The 23018-nt window shown below is 43.9% G+C and overlaps 1 protein-coding gene across 7 annotated transcripts in view; it reads right to left on the bottom strand.

The window, feature by feature from the left end:
- Positions 1 to 4809: 4809 nt before the first annotated feature.
- GATAD2A (GATA zinc finger domain containing 2A) overlaps positions 4810 to 23018 on the bottom strand; it is a 338480-nt gene continuing 320271 nt past the window's right edge. For 6 of the 7 annotated variants that reach the window (XM_033954824.1, XM_033954823.1, XM_033954827.1 and 3 more), the window contains 3 exons: positions 13796 to 14085; positions 7279 to 7456; positions 4810 to 6604 (listed from right to left, as the gene is read on the bottom strand). In XM_033954824.1, the coding sequence (XP_033810715.1) occupies positions 6477 to 6604; positions 7279 to 7456; positions 13796 to 14085 (596 nt within the window). In that variant the 3' untranslated portion in view covers positions 4810 to 6476. The remainder of the gene's footprint in view (positions 6605 to 7278; positions 7457 to 13795; positions 14086 to 23018) is intronic. The other variant, XM_033954822.1, reaches the window with a different exon arrangement.

The following is a 23018-nucleotide window of genomic DNA, read 5'->3' as shown; positions in this document are numbered from 1 at the left end:
CCTGGACTGCTAGGGCAGGGACATCAAAATTCTGCTAATGAAGAGACTCCAACCTACATTCCTCCGAGTCCCTCAAAGCTAAGCTGCCCTCAACCGGCACCATATGCCGTTTCACGATGGCCGAAACCACGTGTACACCACCGACTTCAAGGTATCCCTAGCCCCCTCAGGGATTGGATATAGGCAAGCCATATAGCACGCAAAACAAAAGGGCTACTCTGGCGCCTTCCACTGAGCAAGCACAATATCCTGATGCATAGGAAAAGAGTGGGAGGCTGAATGGATCCCCCAATGGAGGGGTCCACCCCATACCTTATTTCCCTAACCATTGGTGGCTGGGGGAATTCCTGCCCCGCTGTCAGCGTGTGAGGCACTCATGAAGGGTATCTCTGGACACTGGCACCCGAGGATTCCCCTTCGCGGTGGCCAGCACACCGCGAGCACAGGCTGGCCACACTGACCTCATGTCTGGAGCACTTTTTCCCTTTAAAAGTGCTTATTGCGCAAGATGCGACCTAGCTAAAAGAAAAGTGCTGGTTAAGAATAAAAAATCAATTACAGATAATTGAAGGTTCCCTTCAGACCGCACTGCCTCAGGATTTTTTTTTTCATGTCAGAACAGACTCCCCTGGCTCTCTAAGCCATATGCCGGTATTGGTGGCCAGGCTTACAGCTAAGGCATCTCTAGAAAAATTTTGGTGTAGTGGAGGAAATGGGGGGAGGGATTCGTGACCCGTTGAGTGCGACACCCCCGTGGTCGGACAGACCCCCAAAAGGGTCCCCCCAAGCTTAGTCCAGTACCAGATGGGGACAAGGCGGCCACTAAACAACTTCCAACAGGCCTACACTAACCAAGGGAAGCCTAGCAACAGCTTACCACACCTGATTGAGACTGAGAAAAGACTGCTATATTAGGGGGAAGCACAGCTATTTGTATTACAGCCAAAAGGTTTTGTTTCAGTCTCCACCTGCTAGTCATGTTGAGCTATTACCCATCAGTGAGCTGTACCAGTCAAGAGAGGTGCTAAAGAAGGTAGTATTAGACTCGGTATCTAGTATCTTATGGTTGCCTAAGGAGCAAGAGGACAAGATGCTGCTTAATCTGTGCTTGTATTTCTGGGCTATGTTAACTGGTAGGCCTAAACAAAATCCAACAGGCCTACACTAAACCAGGGAAGACTGCACAGGCTTACCTCCATGTTGGAGACTTAGAGAAGACTGAGTGTATATGGGAATGCACAGCCCATTTGTACTACAGCCAAAAGGTTTTGTCTCAGTCGCCACCTTCTGGTCATGGTGAGCTATTACCCATCAGTGAAGCTGTGCCAGTCTGGAGAAACACTTAAGAAAGGTAGAATTAAAGACAGCGTAAGCAGATAGGTGTGACCTTTTGACTGACTTTTCCTTTCTTCTATACTAACACAGGTCAGAGCTGGTACTAGGAATAATTTCATAATCTCTATACCTTAGGCCAGGGGTGGGCAACTCTGGTCCTCGAGGGCCGGAATCCAGTCGGGTTTTCAGGATTTCCCCAATGAATATGCATTGAAAGCAGTGCATGCAAATAGATCTCATGCATATTCATTGGGGAAATCCTGAAAACCCGACTGGATTCCGGCCCTCAAGGACCGGAGTTGCCCACCCCTGCCCTAGGCATTTGGCATCAGAAAACATATTTTGGGTATTCATTGAGTAGATTTCACATTTCCTTCCTCTTTCACATAACATTTACATATCTGCTTCCACATATTGGCCTGAAATGCAGGAGTGTAGGTCCAGAGAAGGCTAGGCCGAGTTTGGCTACATTTAAGAAACCTTGTGAAATATAGAACAGATCTTGAACAGGTGCTACACATTGGTTGTACCATTTTAGGAGAGGAATGATATGGAAAACCTTTTCACTCACAAGCCAAGCCAAAAAAGCTCTCAATATTTTAGAGGTCATCTTGGAAGTAACATTGACATGCTTACCTCTGCATATTAGAAGCTGAACAAGGATTTGGGTCTAATAATCGAGGTGCTTGACTGAAAAGTAGAAGGTTACTGCTCACATTTGTTTGTTCCAGGGAAATGGAACTTCAGATTTTATGCATCTCACAAGAGGCATGATCATGAGAGAAGCATTCATGAAAGATGCATGCAGTATTACAGAATAGAACAGTGGTCTCAAACTCAAACCCTTTGCAGGGCCACATTTTCGATTTGTAGGTATTTGGAGGGCCGCAGAAAAAATAGTTAATATCTTATTAAAGAAATGACAATTTTGCATGAGGTAAAACTTTTTATAGTTTATAAATCTTTCCTTTTGGCTAAGTCGTAATAATAATATTGTAATTTATAGCTAAAGAGACATGTGATCAAGAAACTGTTTTATTTTACTTTTGTGATTATCATAAACATACTGAGGGCCTCAAAATAGTACCTGGCGGGCCGCATGTGGCCCCCGGGCCACGAGTTTGAGACCACTGGAATAGAAGGATCCATGCCAAACTTGCACACCAAGATTCACACCAGGTTTTAGCTAACCTAAGTCCTTGAACCCAAAGTTGAGCGCAGAATTTGGCACTCAATGCTATTCTGTAAAGAGCACTCATTCCGAAGCACCCTTTATAGAAGTCATTTTATTTTTAATTTGACACCTAATTTTCAGTGCCATTTATAGAACTTCACTCTCAATGTATATAACTTCCCCGTTGGGTCCGATAAGAAGAACTCACTGGTTCCACTATCCAACAGAGTATTGGCATCTCGATTACTGCTTGCTGCTCATACATTGCAACATTTTGATATATGCCAAGGGCATCAGAGATTTTTCAACAATGGGCTACATGATCAGAAATCCACGTGTTTTTAGTTATCAATTAATTATTTAGCCTACTATAACAGTTCATAGTCAATCAAAACATGAAATGTCTTCTGAAATTATGACTTAATATCTACCATATAGTTCTGCAATGCTTCAAGATCATGTGTGCTAGCTAATATTTTTCTTCTTTGCCTTTTTTTTTATTAACATCACAATCAAATACAACACTTAGTACCAGATTCACTAAACTCAGCGATCGGCACTAACAGGTTTAGTGACAATTTCTGCTAACCAGCCTGATTCTCTAAATGGCCCACTGTGTGTTTTTCCCCTTGATCGCTCATTTTCCGATCCAATCTGGCCATGCAAATTAGTAAAACCCCATGCAAAATAGCTAAGCGACTGATTCACTTACTTTGCTTGGCTATTCAGCATCGCGTTTTACTGATGCAAAAACCCGATTGCTGTAAACCTGCTTTTTTTTTTTTAATGGCGCATATATTTTGCATGGATTACACACACAAAACATTTGTCTCATAAATTTTTTTTTTTTTTTTTAAATCCCCCATTGCCGCAGCCCCTCCCCCAATGACTTCCCCCTTCCGACAAACACGGCAACCCACAAATGGCAGGAATGCTCACTCCCTCCTGCCATGAAGAACCTCCACCTCCCCCCCCCCCAAAGAAAAAGGCAGGAGAGATGCCCACTGCCTCCTGACACCAGAGGCCTCCCTACATGCTCCCGTGAACCATACCTTAACATTGATAGCAGGAGGTACTCAAAACACCTCCTGCTCCTCCTTTCTTCTGACTACACTGGGCCTTAGGCCCTGTCCCAGTGCATCAGGTAATGCACAGGGAGGAGCCTAAGGCCCTGATGGCTCAGATGCTTCGGGCTCCTCCCTTGGGAGGGGCCTCAAATCTGAGCCAATCAGGGACTTTCTTAGGGAGGAACCTAAGGAAGTCCCTGATTGGCAAAACAGGGTGAGTGGGCATCTTTGTGGCAGAAGAGAGTGTGCATCTCTTCTGCCTTTTTCTTTGGGGGGGGAGTGCGCATCCCTCCTGCCGTTTTGTGGGGGTTCGGGGGGAGACGGTGGTTTGGAGGTGCTAGTGTGTGTGTGTGTGTGTGGGGGGTTAATGGGACAGATGGTCGTGTTTAAGTCGTGCAGAACACCTGTTCAATTATAAAAAAAAACAGAAGCCCCGACACCAATGACAGGAGGCTGCTTCCCCTATCACTACTGCTGGGGCTCTGCGTATCTCAATTGCTCACTGAGCGATTGAGTCGGTGGGTTTGCATTCAACTTAATAGTGAATCAATCACTGTTGGAAAATCGGCCAGAGAATTGGCCAACAGCGACTGAGTCGCTATTGTTAGTGAATCTAGCCCTTAATCTTTCGTTCTCTGGTGTCTAGAAGTAAAGACTAAAAGAACAGTTGTACTCAGTCATGCAGTTCAAGCTGTTTATAGTTCCCAAACAGGACTGGGTACTTAAAAATAATCCACAAAAGCTAAACAAGTTGAGAAGGTTGGTTTTTTTTTTCATTTATTATAATTCTTATTGTTCAAAAATGTATTTTGGCCCGTGGCATTAAATAAAAATGGCTAGTTACATCCGTGAGGGTTATAATGTAAGACAGTTCTCTGCACAAGAGCAGAAATACTTGCATACGCTATTACTCAGTGCAAGATGCACTTACATTGGAGGATTCCCTTCCCCGCCCCCATTAACCCCTTCTCCCTCCCCACCTCCTCTGCCCCTTGGAATGAAAAAAATAAACAAAACAACCAAAAAAAAAAAACAACCAAAAAAAACCCCCACCTTTCATCCCACCTATCATCATACACTCAAAAAGAAGGTCAAGTTTAAATTCTAGGTAGGTTGGGGTTTTTTTTAAAAAGAAAGGAAACAAACATTTTGTAAAAACTATAACTATAACTACTGAATATATAAAAAATGATCTAAGCACTGATACTCACACAACAGGAAAGAAATTGTGTGTTTTTCTTATACTTTTTTAAATTAGAACATGATGGTTGAATCAGAGAAGGGGAACAACTGGGAATTTGAAATAAAGGTATCTGACCCATGGCTGTCCAGGGAACAGTGCAAGAATCAGGAGCAGTGCTTTGCTAATAAGCAGACATCCTCCTCTGGGTAAGATGGTATGGGTGAGTGGATAGGCGGGGAGGAGGAGAAACGAGGAGAAACAAGCATCTGCCAATACTTGAATAAAGTACTGACAGTGAAAAAACATCTGAAAGAAAGGGTTAATAACTTCATTCTTCAAAGTCTGTAAACCAATCTCAAATATGGGGAGGTGGGAGACTTGTCAGCAGTTCTGTTGTGACCCCAATCTGAGGCCCCAGATCTTAAAGCTGTGTGAAAAGATCTCAGCAATCTGAGCATAAACATACAGCTTTCTGCTGATATTGCATGATCCTTGGCTGGAACTGAATATTTCTCTTACCCAGACTGACTCTGCCCATTCTTTGCATTACACCAAACCAGAAATACTGGAGAAGTGCACTGAGCTGTGGGCAAGGGAGAAGAGAGTCCTGGTAATGTAACGAAGTGCTGATTTGTCTTTCTGGCCCCTTAAGGGTATGTGCACAGAGACTTGAAAAAAGACCCCATATCTCCATCACAGACAGAAGAAACATTCTCCAATCATGCTACCTCCTATTCCACCCAGCCCAGCCCCATTCCATCTCCCTTCCAACCCTCACCTGCAGCTTTAGCTGCTGGCACACTTGCATTGGATATTTCCACAAGGCAAAAACTAATGGTTAAACAAAACTAAAGGTTTTTTTGTTGTTGTTGTTGTAGTCTTTTTTTTTTTTTTTGCACTGTTTACTTTGCCAAGAATGATCACAGACCAGCAACGGATAAAGAGATGGCCCAAGTGGAACAACTTGTACTAAAAAAACAGAAGTTGTTTCAGAAGGAGCTGGAAGCATGCTTGCACAAAGCATACCTGACAAAAGGTGCCAGGGCCAGCCTTTGTTAACATCACTGTCATTGCTGGCACTCAGAACCAGCAAAATCCATGGCCAGGTAGAAAAACAAGCTTAAATGTCTTTACCGTTGTTATTTGTTCAAACCTGATTAAAAAAATATTACCCCAAATTTGCAGTTTTGCCTTATGACAGGCAAATTACCATTTCTTCCCTCCCCAGATCCATAATCATGTCTTCAATTCCACTCCACACACTTTTGAAGTTCTGATTGGTCTGCTGTGAATGTGGCCTCCGCTGCCCATCACCCACATTAAGTGTACAGCTCTGAAACATACAGACAAGGAGCCCTGAGCATGTCTCGTCCATGCTGGTGACCACAAACTAAAAAGCAAAAAATATACCCTACCTTCCTCAAAAAAAGGAAGGACATAAAAAAAAGAATAAAAGGGAAAAAGCCATTATTTTTTTTTCTCAGACTGCTTTCATCGCCATGTCACACAAATTCAGATTGATACGGTGTTCTGCCACTGTGGGGGGATGGGGGGGTCACACGGAGTCCCTCATTGAAGGCATATTAGGCAGGCAAGTTAAAGCCAGTTTCCTCTGTGCTGTGGTAGAAAAACAACTGGCAAAAGTGAGAAGTCTTCCTCTTGAGAGGAAGTTAGGAGAGGGGGTGGCAATTTTTTTTCCATGTTTGTTTTCATGTTATCATTTCCATGTAGTAGACTGCGTGATGGACCGTGGTGGGATCATGTCCAGAAGGTACTCACGCTGACGGTCCACCGCTGAGGATTTGTGCATCGGTAAGCTGGGATTGACAAAGGCTAGAGTTCCACCTATCAGAAAAGAAAGGAGAGGTTCAGCTAGGTTACAAGCCATGTAAACAATAATTGGTTCTATGTGTGGAGAAGGCACCAACTACACTATAGCGTCTTCCTTCTAATATGCCCCCTCCTTTTTTTAAAAAAAAAAACAAAAAACCAACAACTTTCATCCTGTAATACTTAAAGGTAAAGGGGTAGGGGACTTGTATACCACTTTTTCTGTATGGTAACACAATCAAAGTGGTTTACATGTTTTAGATAGGTACTTATTTTGTACCTAGGGCAATTAAAGCCAATTAATTTCTGTGGTGGCTCAAAGCAGATTTTGAAATCTGTGGCATTTCCAAATACACTCAAATACATTTATATTATTTAATAGGCAGAAAATGACCAAAGCAGGTTTGATTTATAATCTTTTCCATTTAAAAATATACAATACAATGCCTTGTCAGACTGTTGTGTTTGTTTCTAGAACTCTATTAATAAAGTTTAATGGTGGGTGCCCTCTAGAAATTTGGGTACATCTGGGTACATCTGCAAGGCTTCACAGTCACTAGGCCTTTCTTGGCCAGAATGCAGGTACAGCCCAGTGCTGCACATGGAAGACAAACTCCCTCCCTTCTCCACCAAATAGACAAATGCTGGCTCAGTGAGATGCTGGAGCAGGCATTCCCTCATACACGCACCTGGGCTTATGGTGGCCTTCTTCCAGTTGGCCGCGATGTTGCCTTTGTTCACAGGTCTCTCGGTGTGCTTACCTGACCTGTTCACAAGTGCTGCTGCAGTGGTGTTCTGCAGCTTGGGTGACTGGCTGAATGCATGCAGTACTCCTCGGGGAGTGCCTCGAGACAGCTGGTTAGGAGTCTAGTACAATACCCCAAATAAAACAAGAGCAAAAAGAATTGTCAGGACCAAGCAAACACATGAATATTACACAGTAGCTTCAGGCTAAAAGGTCAAATTGTCTGTGGAATCCACCCTTATTCCAATTGTCTTCTCTGTATAATTCAGGAAATGCAAACTATCACCTGCTACATCTGTGGCAGTGTTCTAACCATTACTAGGTCTACTGGTTGAGTGTTCCATAATGCCACACCAATATAAAATTTCCTCCTATGGAGCTGCTAAGAAATCCATTACCCCTCCCCTCTTCTTTTCTTTATAGGTGCTCTGGTAAAAGGATATCATAGGACCCTATAGATCTCACAAGCTCTACTGAAACAATCATATAGCATACACAAGCCCGTGTGCCTTGTACGCCCTTAAATGGCACTTCTCAAGAACTATCAATACTTGAATAAACTTAACAGAGGGCATATATTCTGAACTTGGTATGACAAATGCTTAATACAACACAATGATGAAATTCTCATTCTATAGTTTAGCAACCAACATTGTCCTTGGCTCTGGCTGTGGAATCCAATTCTGCTCACTCATTTTCTAAATCCTTTTGTGTCAAGTGTTACCAACTGGCTGTTTTAGTCGCACACAGACTTGCACATACTAAATAAATCTTGCCTGTCAGTCATTTGCACCCAGAAAGCACAGTTACTTTTTGTAACAGGTGTTATCTAGGGACAGCAGGCAGCTATTCTCACATATGGGTGACGTCATCGACGAAGGCCCAATGCAGAAGCCTCGCAGGCAGACTTGCTTGTAGAAACTAGAAGTTTTGAGTCAGCTGCACTGTGCATGCGTGAGTGCCTTCCCGCCCAGCACAGAGCGAGTCTCCTCAGTTTAGATAGCTAGCAGAGAAGCCAACCAGGGGAGGTGGGTGGGTTGTGAGAATAGCTGCCTGCTGTCCCTGGATAACACCTGTTATGGTAAGTAACTGTGCTTTATCCCAGGACAAGCAGGCAGCCTATTCTCACATATGGGTGAGCTCCAAGCTAACCAGAATGGGATGGTGGGAGTGTTGGTAATTTAGAAAAATAAGTTTTGTAATACTGTCTGGCCAAATAGCCATCCCGTCTGGAGAAAACATCCAGACAATAGTGAGAAGTGAAAGTATGAACCAAGGACCAAGTAGCAGCTTTGCAAATTCCCTCAATAGGTGTAGATCTGAGGAAAGCTACCGAAGCTGCCATTGCTCTGACCTTATGGGCTGTGACTCTACTCTGTAGGGGTAATCCAGCCTGGGCATAGCAAAAAGAGAGATAAAAAGCCATCCAGTTGGAGATGGTACGCTTAGAGATAGGATGTCCCAAATTATTTGGATTGAAGGAGACAAAAAGTTGGGGAGCAGTTCTGTGTGGTTTGGTGCATTCCAAATAGAAGGCCAAAGCACGTTTACAGTCCAGAGTATGAAGAGCTGATTCTCCAGGATGAGAATGAGGCTTTGGAAATCACTGGAAGAATAATGGATTGGTTGAGATGAAATTCTGAAACCACTTTAGATAGGAATTTAGGATGAGTACGGAGAACCACCTTGTCATGATGGAACACAGTGAAAGGTGGATCAGAAACTAAAGCTTGCAGCTCACTGATTCTTCGAGCAGAAGTGAGGGCAATGAGAAACACCACTTTCCAAGTGAGATACTTCAGATGAGCTGTAGACATTGGTTCAAATGGAGGCTTCATCAATTGAGTAAGAACAACATTGAGGTCCCAAACCACTGGAGGCGGTTTGAGAGGAGGTTTGACATTAAAAAGTCCTTTCATGAATCTGGAAACCAACGGATGAGCAGAAAGGGGTTTTCTTCAATAGGCTGGTGGAAAGCAGCAATTGCACTGAGATGGACTCGGATCAATGTAGACTTGAGGCCAGAGGTGGACAAGTGCAAAAGGTAGTCTAAAAACAGAAGATAAGGAGGAATGTTGAAGCTCCTTATCATGAGAAAACCACGTAGAAAAATCTAGTCCATTTTTGGTGACAGCACTGTCTAGTGGTAGGCTTCCTAGAAGACTCTAAAATGTCTCTTACAGATTGAGAAAACTGAAGAGGAGTTATGTTGAGAGGTACCAAGCTGTCAGATGTAGAGACTGCAGGTTGGGATGAAGTAGAGATCCCTGACTCTGTGTAAGCAGAGATGCAAAAACTGGTAGAAGGTATGGCTCCCTGCTGCTGAGTTGAAGTAGAAGGGAGTACCAAGGTTGTCTTGGCCACTGAGGAGCAATCAGAATCATGGTGGCATGGTCGTTCTTCAACTTGACAAGTATCTTGAGAATGAGAGGGAATGCATACAGGAAGAGATTCGTCCATTCCAGAAGAAAAGCATCTGCCTCGAGGCGATGAGGAGAATAGATCCTGGAGCAGAACTGAGGCAGTTTGTGGTTGTGGGGAGCTGCAAAGAGATCTATCTGAGGCGTTCCCCACTGTGAAAAAATGTGATGAAGAAGTGAGGAATGGAGTGTCCTTTCGTGAGGTTGCAGAAGACGACTCAAGTTGTCCGCCAAGCAATTTTTCGCCCCTTGGATGTAGACAGCTTTGAGGAAGGTGTTGTGTTGGATTGCCCAGTCCCAAACCTTCAGAGCTTCTTGACAAAGGGAGGAAGATCCCGTCCCTCCCTGTTTGTTGATATAATACATGGCGACTTGGTTGTCCGTCCGAATGAGGACTACCTAATCTTGAAGATGTTGAAAAGCTTTGAGAACCTTGAAAATCGCTCCGAGTTCCAACGGATTGATGTGACACTGACGATCCGTACTGGTCCAGTGGCCTTAAATAAGGAGACCATCGAGATGAGCGCCCCAAGCATAGGTCGAGGAATCTGTTGTGAGGACCTTCTGATGAGGGGGCGCTTGAAACAGCAAGCCTCTGGAGAGATTGGAAGAGAGCATCCACCAACGGAGAGACTGCTTCAATGAAGGAGTCACTGTTATGTGTTGAGAAAGTGGGTCGCAAACCTGCGTCCACTGAGATGCCAGGGTCCACTGAGGTGAAGTCTGGCAAAAAGAGTCATGTGTACTGTGGAGGCCATGTGACCCAGGAGTACCATCATGTGTCTCGTTGATATGGAGGAGCGGGAAGACACTGTATGACAGAGTTGAAGGAGGACTTCCAGACGTTTCGGAAGGAATGCTCCAAGTTGGATAGTATCCAATGAATTGTAGATTCTGAGAGGGTTGAAGTTGGGATTTGGGAAAGCTGATTTCGAATCCCAAATGCTGTAGGAACCACGTAGTCCTTTGGGTCGCTACAATAACCCCTTGAGATGTTGAATCTTTTTATGAGCCAGTCATCCAGATAGAGAAATAACTGAAGACCATGGTTTCTGAGAGCTGCGGCTACCACTACCAGGCACTTGGTGAACACTCTGGGAGATGAAGTCAGGCCATAGGGCAGCACTTTGCATTGATAATGCAGATTCCCCACCCGAAATCTGAGATATTGGCGGGAGGCTGAATGAATGGGAATATGAGTATAAGCCTCCTTGAGATCCAGAGAGCATAACCAGTCATTCTGATCTAGGAGGGGATAAAGGGATGCCAGGGATAACATGCAAAATTTTTCTTTGACTAAAAATTTGTTGAGAGCCCTGAGATCCAGAATGGGCCACAGATCGCCCGTCTTCTTCGGAACAAGGAAGTAACGGGAGTAAAACCCCCTGTTCTGCTGTTCCAAAGGAACTGGTTTGATGGTATGGAGACGAAGCAGAGCTTAAGCTTCCTGAAGAAGGGCGGTCTGGGATGGACTGGAAGGATACTATCTTGGAGGAAGCTCTGGTGGAACCTGAATGAAATGAAGAGAGTATCCTTCCCTGATGATTGACAGCACTCAGAGGTCGGATCCGATTGTCTGCCATCGGTGATAAAAATGATGGAGACGACGTCCAATAGAGGGAAGATAGTTCAGAGACAGAACGGTGGAGGTTATATTCTGTTTTAGACAGTCAAAAAGGCTGCGTAGCCTTAGGTACAGCAGAAGGTTGAGATTTCTGATGCTTCAGATTCTGCTGTTTCTTGGGAGGAGGGCGAGTGTAATTAGCCACTCTCGGAGCAAAACGCCTCTGGTAAATAGGAGGAGGGCGTGCAGGCTTGGCAGGAGCTGGCTTTGGCTTAGGTCTGACAATAGAAGCAAAGGATTTTTCATGCTCAGACAATCTATTGAGGTGGCTGCCTCAATAGATTCATCAAAGAGGTAATTGCCTGCACAAGGAATATTAGCCAAGCGGTCCTGAAGATTAGGATCCATGTCAATGGTACGAAGCCAGGCAAGGCGGCACATTGCTACAGAACAAGCAACCGCCCTGGCAGACAACTCAAAGGCATCGTAAGAAGACTGAAGTAGATGTAATCGGAGTTGTGATAGAGAAGCTATGACTTCTTGAAATTCAAAGTGCTTTTTGAGTATCTAAATAACTGAGAAATTTAGGCAAAAGAGCAATGAGGAACTCAAAATAAGTGATAAAATGGAAATTGTAATTAAGGACTTTAGAGGACATCATGGCATTTTGATAGATGTGATATCCGAACTTGTCCATATTTTTCCCTTTCTTTCCAGAAGGAACGGTAGCATAAACCTTGGAAGGATGGGATCTTTTCAAGGAGGACTCAACCAGTAGGGATTGGTGAGATAACTGTGAATTCTCAAATCCTTTGCAATGGAGAGTTTTACATCTGGAGTCTAATTTGCCTGGAACTGCTGGAATTGCATAAGGAGTCTCCAGGCATCTGGTAAAAGTCTGAGACAAAAGCTTGTGAAGTGGAAGCTTAAGCGACTCTGCCGGAGGTTGAGGAAGATGCATGACTTCGAGATACTCCTTAGAGTATTTGGAACCAGCATCCAATTGAAGGTCCAAGTCAATAGCCATCTGATGAAGAAAAGAGGAGAAAGATAGCTGATCCGCCAATGTCTTGCCTTGAGAAGGACTCGAGGTCGTCGAGGCAGCCTGGGTCGAAGATGAAGCTTCGGCAAGAAAAAAGGCATCAAAAAAATAGGGAGACTTGGATGAAGCAATCGAAACCGCCGAGTCTTTGAGGTGTGGAAGTGGGGACCTCGATCGAGGAGTCGGTGGTCTAGTAGAACTGGAAGGTGTATATCGAGGCTTAGTTGAAGAAGGACGCTCTTTGGAAGAAGAGCTATGCCTGGAAGTATGCCTCGAGGAAGGCCTCGATCGTCGGTGAGAATGGTGCTTGGAAGCAGATCTCGAAGATCGAGGAGACTTTGCCCCGGAGATGGAAGCAGTCGATGCCACCAAGGAATGGATAGGGCTGGAAGCTGTGGATTGAAGCTCCAGAGGCTTGATGGAGGAACGTCGATGCACTCCCAAAGACTCTGCTCCTTGTATATGGAGTGTGAGGATTCCTGTCGAGGCACTTGCAAAGAATCTGCTCCTTGCTTCACGTGCATAGATGCCAGACCAGACACTTGCAGAGACTCTGCTCCCTGTATAGAGTGTGGAGGCTCAGACCGAGGCATGGGAAGAGGCTTGACCTCGCGGGGGTCTGCAGAATGCCTGGGCTGGATTAGAGTAACAAGCTTCGGTCCCATATTAGTGAGGAACTGAATGAATTGCTTCTCTAACATGGTCTGGAAAGAAGCCGGCAAGGATGGATCCGCATCTGAAACCGGACCACCTGCTTTGGCTGGAGGTTCCACAGAGGCAGTGGAAATGTGCTTCTATTTGGAAGTCTTAGGCACTTTAAGCACCACCGCTGGAACTTTCTGCTGAGGTGTCTGACCTGAGAATACAGGGGAAGATAAAGCAGAAGTCGTCGAGGAAAGAGCCGCTGCAAATGAAGAAGGTCTGATGAGGCTCGAGGTTGAAGCAGTGGAGGCAGGAGGACCCTTGGTCAAAGGTGAGACCGAGGTCAGTTTCGGAGTCGAGGAAGTGGTCGAATCCATCCCGAAGAGCTTCTCCACTAAAAGTAGACAACGCTAGAAATAAAAGAAATACAGCGATTCGTGAAGAAATAGAACACAAACCCCGGTGAGAGACAGCACGAAGTAAGTAAGTTAAACGCAGAGTCAAAGAGGGACTTCTTGGCTCCGCAGAAAACTGAGAACTGAGGAGACGCGCCCTATGCTGGGCAGGAAGGCACTCACGCATGCGCAGTGCGGCTAACTTGAAACTTCTAGTTTCTACAAGCAAGTCTGCTTGTGAGGCTTCTTCATCGGTGCTCTGTCGATGACGTCACCCATATGTGAGAGTAGGCTGCCTGCTTGTCCTGGGATAATATCCATATCCTTCTGGCTAACCACCAATCTCTGTCCTAAACTCCCAACTCCTGGGATGATATGGGCCCTGTGAAGCCTCCTACCTGTTTGAGTGCTTGATGCTGCACTATGGGCTCCGGTTTGCTCTGTACAGGAGAGGCTGTTTGCTGCAGTATTCTCTGCTCAATCTCCTGCTCCTGCTGCAGGGCCTTCACGAAGGCGGCCTTCAGCCGGTTGGTGTGCTCTGCCTTCAATGCTTTCTTCTGGTTTGAGGTCATGCAGTTCTCACACATAATAGTGCCATTCTTCTCCTGCCTCCAACGGCAGGTGAAATCTGTCTTACACTGAGCACAGCAGAAAGGCTCGCTGGAGGATGTTGCAATGGAAGCTTTACCTGCAGGGTTGAATCATGCACCAAAACATAATATTAAAACTGCTTAAAAAGCACAAGGCATTGTAAGTGATCGACTTATGCATATTTAAGTATTAAAATATCCATTCATTTTATCATTCCATGGCCAAACTCAACTTATTATATACTCAGAATATCATAACATTATTCATTTAATTTAAATATATTCTAAAATCAACTTTATTTTCAATATCTTTTTATAAAACCATTAATTAACTACAATAAAGTGATTATAAAGTGCAATGTGTAACCAAGTGCAGAAACTGGGCTAAGCTGCAGTTGTCCTTCATTGACGATTTACTAAATTCATCAATTGATCTTCTGAATTCATTAAAGTGTTTAGTTCATAAATTCATTTCAAAATAGTCAATGCACACTTAACTCAATGATGAATCAATTGGAATCCCTTTCTTCTTCTGCTACCACAGTCCAGAAGCTTAAACCAAGCAGTGTTCAAAGTGTTCACAATCCATTAGTTAAAAATGTTGTATTCACTGCATTAAACCAATTCTACGATCCACTCTCTAACCAGCGTTAGCCTCCAACTCCAACTGAGTTTCAGTTGAGCCGTCATCAGGGAGGTTTACAATGTGAATACTGACGCTGCCTTTAATACAATTCTCCGACTGAGAATTCCTGCTGGGATAATCAATTCTCAGTTGGAGAATTGTATTAAAGGCAATGTCAGTATTCACATTGTAAACCTCCCTGATGACGGCTCAACTGAAACTCAGTTGGAGTTGGAGGCTAACGCTGATTAGAGAGTGGATCGTAGAATTGGTTTAATGCAGTAAATACAACATTTTTAACTAATGGATTGTGAACATTTTGAACACTGCTTGGTTTAAGCTTCTGGACTGTGGTAGCAGAAGAAGAAAGGAATTCCAATTGATTCATCATTGAGTTAAGTGTGCATTGACTGTTTTGAAATGAATTTATGAACTAAACACTAATGAATTCAGAAGATCAATTGATGAATTTAGTGAATCGTCAATAAAAGACAACCGCAACTTAGCCCAGTTTCTGCACTTGGTTACACATTGCACTTTATAATCACTTTATTGTAGTTAATTAATGGTTTTATAGAAAAAATATAGTTGATTTTAGAATATATTTAAATTAAATTAATTAAATGAATGTTATGACATTCTGAGTATATAAATTGATAAACTGAATGTTTGAAAGTTTGTTTGAACATCCCATTTTGTATGTTTGTGTTTAACAAACTCAACTTATTCTTTCTCATCTAGACTGCCAGCTATACTGGGTCCAGCCAGTCCAGCTTTTGAATGTGGCAAGCTACAGGTGCTTGAAGATGATGCAGGGGCATCTCACTGTATAGAATAACTAATAGAGTCACACTAGCATCTACATCAGCAGTATATCCCCACAGTTCTGATTTATGCTGGGACTAACAGGGATATGGATTCCCTCTAGATAATAGTCATTCTATTTGTGCTGCTGTTCTAGCACTCACACTTCTCTTCCTTGGTGCTCTCTGAACATGTGTGCAGCCTAACGTCGTGCTAGTCCAGAGCTGTTTGCTTCTAGGTTCTGAACATCGGCCTGTAAGGGATGAAATTGAGCCTCCACACACACTTCAGTGTTTGACATCTAATGCGATTCTGAATGGGCAAAAACAGTAAGTTTTACATGATGGCTTTGGAATGATTTTTACCTATCTCTGGAGTTTTTTTCTTTCTCCTATTAAGAAACCCCTCTGCTTTTCTGGAGGAGATAGGCATAGCTCACTGCCATAAGCAGTTTCATGAGATGTCAAACACTGAAGTGTGTGTGGAGACTCAATTTCGTCCCTTACAGGCCGATGTTCAGAACCTAACGTCAGCGTTAGAAGCAAACAGCACTGAACTAGCGCTGGTGTTAGGCTGCACACATGTTCAGAGGACACCAAGGCAGGAAAGTGTGGGTGCTGGAACAGCAGCACAAATAGAATATAAATGTATTCAAAAAAAGCTTCTTAGCTATTCTTTCCCAATGCTCAGAAACAGTGTACCACATCACACTCTGCCCTTACCACAAAACAGTTACTTACCTGTAACAGGTGTTATCCAGGGACAGCAAGCAGATATTCTCATATTTGGGTGACGTCATCCACATAGTCCGGTAGAAGTCTCTAAACAGCCTGCACCACGCATGTGCGAGTGCCTTCCTGCCCAGTAGCCAGCTCAAGGGACCACCAGTTCAGTAAAAAAAGCTAAGAAATCAACTAGGGGAGGTGGGAAGGTTGTGAGAATATTTGCCTGCTATCCCTGGATAACATCTGTTACAGGTAAGTGCTTTATCCCAGGACAAACAGACAGCATATTCTCACATGTGGGACTCCCTAGCTGATATGTATTTATTTATTTATTTATTCAGATTTTTATCCCATCCTCCCAGTAGCTCAGAAAGGTCTACAAGCAAACATTCACAGTGGAGTACATTTGGACAATACAAACACTATACAGTAGTTTAAATACAAGGACTAAACAGTAATTTAAGTACAGGTTAAGAATGGACTGTACAGCAATTTAAGTAGGAGTTTCGAATGGGGAAGAGAGGTTAGAGGGGAGGAGGGGTTTAAGGGGGGTGAGGTGTAGACTGTGGTTGAATTTTAGTCGAAGAGGAGGGTCTTTACCGCTTTCCGAAAGGTCATCAATGAGTTCTGTAGTCTGATTTGTGGGGGAGTTGGTTCCAGAGTTGGGGGATGAAGTGGCAGTAGGAGCATTTGCAGGCGGTTTCTGACAGGAGGGACCTTCCTGGGGGGATGCATAGGCGTTTTTCCATGAGCGGAGGGGGCGGGTGGGGGTGTACAGGGTTAGCTTATATTTTATGTAGGTAGGGGTGGTGGTGTAAATTCTTTTATACGCTATTACCAGGGCCTTGAATGCACAGCGTTGGTTAATTGGAAGCCAGTGTTCAGCGCGGAGGGCTGGGAAGATGGGATTGTGGTAGTTGAGGCTGTGTAGGAGGCAGATTGCTGCATTTTGTACCCGCTGGAGGCGCTTGAGATTTTTTTTGGCTACTCCATTAAATAGGGAGTTGCAGTAATCCATCCTGGAGAGGACATAGGCATAGAGGAGTTGGGCTAGGTCAGGTGTGGAAATGTAGAGTTTGATCCTTCTCAGTTGGCGGAGGTAAAGACTACTTGAGATATGTGGGTGGACAGGGACAGGTTGCCGTCTAACGTTACTCCTAGGCTGCGTACTTGTTCTGCTGCAGTTAGTAAGGTGGAGTCCCATGATAGTGTTGGATGTGTGTATTTGGTACTTTTTTTCCTGACCCATAAAAGTTTGGTCTTGGAGGCGTTCAGCTGTAGTTTGTTGTTTGTCATCCAGGCTTTCATGTCATGTCTGATTTTAAGGCCAAATGGGATAGACACGTGGGATCAATTCACAGAGAAAGGTAGGAGAGGGTCATTGGGGTGGGCAGACTAGATGGGCCGTGGCCCTTATCTGCCGTCTATTTCTATGTTTATGTTTCTATGAGAGGCAGTGTTGAAGGTTAGCGATTTGGGATGATCGGTTTTCACCTAGTGGGAGTAGCAGCTGGATGTCATCGGCATAGGAGTGGATTTTAACATTGTACTTCTGGGCTATATCAGTGACAGGTCTGATGTAGAGGTTAAATAGGAGAGGGGATAGAAGCGTGCCTTGGGGAACGCCGTATTTGATAGGCTTGGGGTTAGATTTGTGTGTCCCTAGTAGGACTGTTTGGGCTCTTTGGTGCAGGAAAGAGGTGAACCACTGGAGGGCAGAGCCCTTGATTCCAAGGTCATAGAGTCTAGATATGAAGAGGTGGTGGTCGACAGTGTCAAAGGCAGCGCTGAGGTCAAGTAGGACTAGTAGGGCATCACTGCCTTTGTTGAGTATCGACCAGCTGTGGCCTGTTCGGAAGCTGGATTGAGCAGGGGACAGGGCAGCTTGTTCTTCAATGAAAAAGTGTAATCAGCGGAGCACTATTCGTTCTAGGAGTTTGGAGACAAATGGGAGGTTGGAGACTGGGCGGTAGTTGCCAGGTTAGTTAGGGTCGAGGGTGGGTTTTTTGAGAGTGGGTTTGATAATAGCCGACTTCCAGCTGAGAGGTACTGTCCCTGTGGAGAGGGAGGAATTAATGATGGGGAGGATAAATTCTGCCATGGTGTCTTCTGTGAACAGTAGGAGGCTGGATGGGCAGGGGTCGAGGATGGTACTGGAGGGCTTGAGTTCTCTCAGGGTTTCAAGAACCTCAGCATGGATGGCCATATAAAGTTGTGGGGAGAGTGGTGGAGGATGGTCTGGGGGTGTGCTGGAGGGGGGTTGGTGTTGGTGTCAAGATTATTGCGGATGGTTTGTACTTTGGACTGGAAGAAGTCCAAGAGAGTCTCACTATCAAGTTCTGTTGGGTTGTTGTAGCTTTTTCCTTGGGCGTTGGTGAAGAGTTGGTTTGTGAGGGTGAACAGTTGTTTGGATCTAGCTGGGGCTATCTGTAGGATGTGAGAGTAGTAGGCTTTCTTCGCTTCTAGGATGGCAGCTTTGTAGGTGACAGATGTGTTTTCCCAGTGGGCTTTGGTTTCTGAATTTGGGTGTTTGATCCAGTTTCTTTCTGCTTTCCTCAATGATCTTTTTTTAGTATTCAAACAATTTTTATTGATGCAAATAATATCAAATCCAATACTCAGGCGCCAAAGTGCGCCATACACACATATATGCATCTATTTAAATATATTTCAAGTGTTCACTTATACAGAAAGTTGGTTAGTGAAATATACTTGTATCTAAAAATAAATCACATAAACTTAAGAAAATTCTTTCAACTATCCCAACTCAAGTCCACAAAAAAGGATCCAAGATTACATAAGCGAGAATAAAAAAAAGAAAATTATAAAGGTTAAACTCTTACAGACAAAACTGAGATTAAGGAGCTGGTTAAATAAATTATAGAGCTATAGATGATTCTTCTTTATCCAGTCGATGTGAGGCCAGAAAAGCAGTTAACTGATAGGGTTAAAAAAAAACATATTTGACTGAACGGTAACAAATGATGTACTTGCAAGGATATTTCAAATAAAACGTCGCTCCCAAAGAAGTGACTCCAGATTTCAAAAGTAGAAATTCTCTACGACGCTTTTGAGTATCTCTTGAAAAATCAGGAAAAACTTGTACTCTACATCCAAGAAACTCTTTCTGTTTGTTTTTGAAGAAAAGTCTCAATAACCATACTTTATCCATTGCAAGAGCTAAAGTCACTACCATTGTAGAAGGTACTGCTGACTCACTATATGATGTTTCTAAAATTTCAGAAGCATTCAGTGGTCTTGATTCCGATATATTAAGCTGAGGTTGAGTCCCTTCTTTATTTGGTACATAATAAACTAAAGTAAATGGAGGCAAAGTTTCCTCTGAAACTTGCAAAATTTCAGTCAAATATCTCCTTAACATTTCCCTAGGAGTGACAGTGGTTACTCTAGGAAAATTAATGAGTCTCAAATTATTATTCCTGGAATTATTTGAGTATTTCCACTTTTTTCCTGAGATTAATGTTATCTTTAATTAGAGACTCTTGTACATGTTTAAAAGTTAACAATTATTGGTCATGCTTTTGAATCGTGGTCTTTGAGACAGCCAAATCCGTTGTTAAATCTTTCAGCTCTTTTAGTATGTTGAATTAATTTCCCTTCTATATATTGGAAATTGGGACTTATGGTTTGTGTAAAATTTGCTATCAAATCCCATAGAGAGTCTAGAGTCACTTGTGCGGGTTTCTCCAAAATAGGAAACCTTTGCTGAGTGAAAAAATTGCTCACCGTCCAAGAGAATGATGTCCTGGCTTAATTCTGACTGGAATCCAAATCCGGTTGCTTGTCCTACCTCAGTTTCTTCTACAGTTACTCCCTGGCCAGGGAGTACTGCTACCACTCTCTCCAGATTGAAGTTGTCTGCCTCTGGTTGGAGGACCTCCCCCTTCTCCGGGGTTTCCTCTACCCCAGGGGAGCTGGTTAACTGAGGACACCCAGCCTTGCTCTGTCCAGGTGCTCCCAACGGGCTGCCCTCCGACATTAAGGACACTGCTCCCTGCATCCGCCGCAAGAGTGTATCAATTCTACCAAGAGTGGGCAGATCCAAGCGCGGCGAGGCGTTATCTGCGCTCCTGCCCCTTCTCTTCAGCATCGGAGCAGGAAATCGGGCCGGTAAGCCATCAAAGCAGGAAAAAAAAGAGTAAGAATACTGATGCGGTCCGGAGAGACGCTCTCAGTTAGTCTGTGCTGGGGCCATCTTGGATCGGCTTTTCCTCCTCAATTATCTTTTTATGGATCGGAGGTCTTTGGTGTACTAGGGAGCAGGTGTTTTGTTGGTAGTTATTCGTGTTATTTCTGTCTGAGCGAGGCTGTTATAGAGGGATTGGATGTTGGAGTGCCGCGTGCAGGCTGCTAGGTCAGTGGAGAGGGGATGTTGGGTACAGGTTTTGTTTAGATTACAAATGCCTGAGGCATAGCTGAAGGGCTGACTGAATTACGGAATTGGCATCGGGTGGGTGGGATAGGGTCTTTTCACGGAGCTGGGGTAATTTCGAGTGGGAGTTGGAATTCAATGAGGTGGTAGTCTGACCATGGGACAGGTGTAGTGGTACAGATTGTTTGTTGAGGCTCTGCAGTCGGGTCTCTAAGGGTGAAGATTAAGTCTAGGATGTTGCCTGCTGAGTGAGTAGGGGTGGTTACAGCTTGGTGAAATCCCAGGTCGGTGAGGGAGGAGAGGAAGCTTTCACTTTGTCCTGAGGTGTTGGGGTAATCTGGGAAGTTGAAGTCTCCCAGGATGGTCACGTGTTTGTGGGAGATGGATAGTTCGGTGATGAATTCAAGGAAGGACTCTAGGGTTTCTGCTGGGGAGTTGGGGGCTCTGTAAAGTAGTATGAGGGTGATTTTGTGTTTGTGGTCTATGGTGAAAGCAAGAGCTTCTAGGGTGGGAATGTTGATAGAGCTTATCAGTTTTGGTGTGGTGGAGGTCTTGACGATGGTGGTCACTCCACCTCCTTTCCCAGAGGTACGTGAGCAGGTTAGGGCCTGGTAGCCTGGAGGACACAATTCGCCTAGTACTATCCCATCATTGTCTTGGAGCCAGGTTTCAGTGATCATGAGGGCGTCCCAAGTGTTGTCACAGATGAGGGAAGGAATGGATGGAGGGAAATTGGTGTCTAAGTAGAAAATAAATTCTGTAGAACAGCTTGGCCAGACCAACTCTAGACAGCAGTGGGATGTGAAAGTATGACTTGAGGATCAAGTTACTGTCCTCAAGGGGGTGAAGTGGAGATAAGCTACTAAAATTGCCATTGCTCTAACATTTTTTATTATTTTTATTAAACTTTTAATAGAGAATAACAAAAGTCACAAAACATCTCAGCATACAAATTGAGAAGCTCCAGTACTCACACATTCGCTACCTGATACAGCAAAATCCTTGCTAACAAAGGAACACCCCCCCCCCACAGTTGAAACCCCATAACAGAAACCACTCCCCTACCCCAATAGCACATCAAGAACACCGCCCTCTCACCAATACTCCATAAAAGGGGACACGCCGTGTGTTCTTCAATGTGCCCCCAAACCACCTCCCCCCTCAAGTAGCAACCACCATATATCGAAACCATTGCTCCAACTTTATGTGCTGTGATATGACCTTCCAGTGGTAACCCAGCCTGAGCACAGCAAAAGGAAATGCAGTTTGGTAACCATGTAGAACTTGATCTCTTAGTAACAGGTTCTCCTGGTCTGGTAGGATTGAAGAAGAGGAAGAGATGGGTAGTAGTTTTATAAGGTTTTGTTTGATCCAGGTAGTAAGCTAAGGTGTGTTTACAGTCCAATGTGTGGAGTGCCACTTCACCAGGGTGGGAATATAGTTTTGGAAAGAAGACAGGTAAAACTATAGACTGGTTTAGATGAAAATCCGAGACTACTTTAGGGAGGAATTTTGGATGAGTACGAAGAACTATCATGGTAAAAAGTTGTGTAAAGTGGAACCAATACCAATGCTTGTAGTTCATAACTCAGTGTGCCCAAGTGATACAAATTAAGAAGACTACTTCCAAGTAAGGTATTTAAGTGAAGTTTCCAGATGTTGAAATGGAGGTTTCATCAAAGTGGTGAGAACACCATTAAGGTCTCAAGCAACTGGAGGTAGATTGATTTGAGGTTTAGAATTCATCAGCCTTTTCATCAACTGAGAAACCAACGGGTGTGCAGTGTAGCAAGAGGTTTGTTGTCGAAAGGTGCATTAAAGGCACTAAAAGCACCGAGATGAACACGCACTGAAGTGGATTTTAGATCAGTGTCCAATAGATGGAGATGGTAATCCAGCACTGATAGCAAAGAGCATGTGTCTGGTGAAAAATTCTGTAGGTGACACCAGAGGGTAAACAGTATCCACATGAAGCAGTAGCATCATCGCATAGAAGATGAACATTTTTCATAAGAATTGCCATACTAGGACAGACTGAAGGTCCATCAAGCCCAGTATCCTGTTTCCAACAATGGTCAACCCAGGTGCCAAATACCTAGCTAGATCCCAAGTAGTAAAACAAATCTTATGCTGCTTATCCTAGGAATAAGGAGAAATTGGTTCTTACCTGCTAACTTTCTTTTAGTCTCTCCAGACTGGCACAGAAACTGATGGGTAATAGCTTTTGGCTGTAGTATAAGTGGGCTGTGCAGTTCCAAGTAAAATCAGTCTGGCGAATAGCCAAGCAGAACTAATCAACAACAATCCCAGAAGGAGAACAGGAACTAATAGAAAAATACTGTTGGATATTGAATAGAATAAGAACTTTAAAAAAAATACTGTCCCCACAGCTCACCAGCTATGCCAGATGAACCGAACGCCGCTGTTCTCTCTCTTTTTTCATTTTCATGTAGTATAAATCTCCCCAAACTTCCAAATAAAAAG

Source organism: Geotrypetes seraphini, chromosome 8 (assembly GCF_902459505.1).
Source record: "Geotrypetes seraphini chromosome 8, aGeoSer1.1, whole genome shotgun sequence".
Taxonomy (NCBI): domain Eukaryota; kingdom Metazoa; phylum Chordata; class Amphibia; order Gymnophiona; family Dermophiidae; genus Geotrypetes; species Geotrypetes seraphini.
Note: the sequence above shows the minus strand (reverse complement) of the source record. Positions and strands in the feature narration are given on the sequence as shown.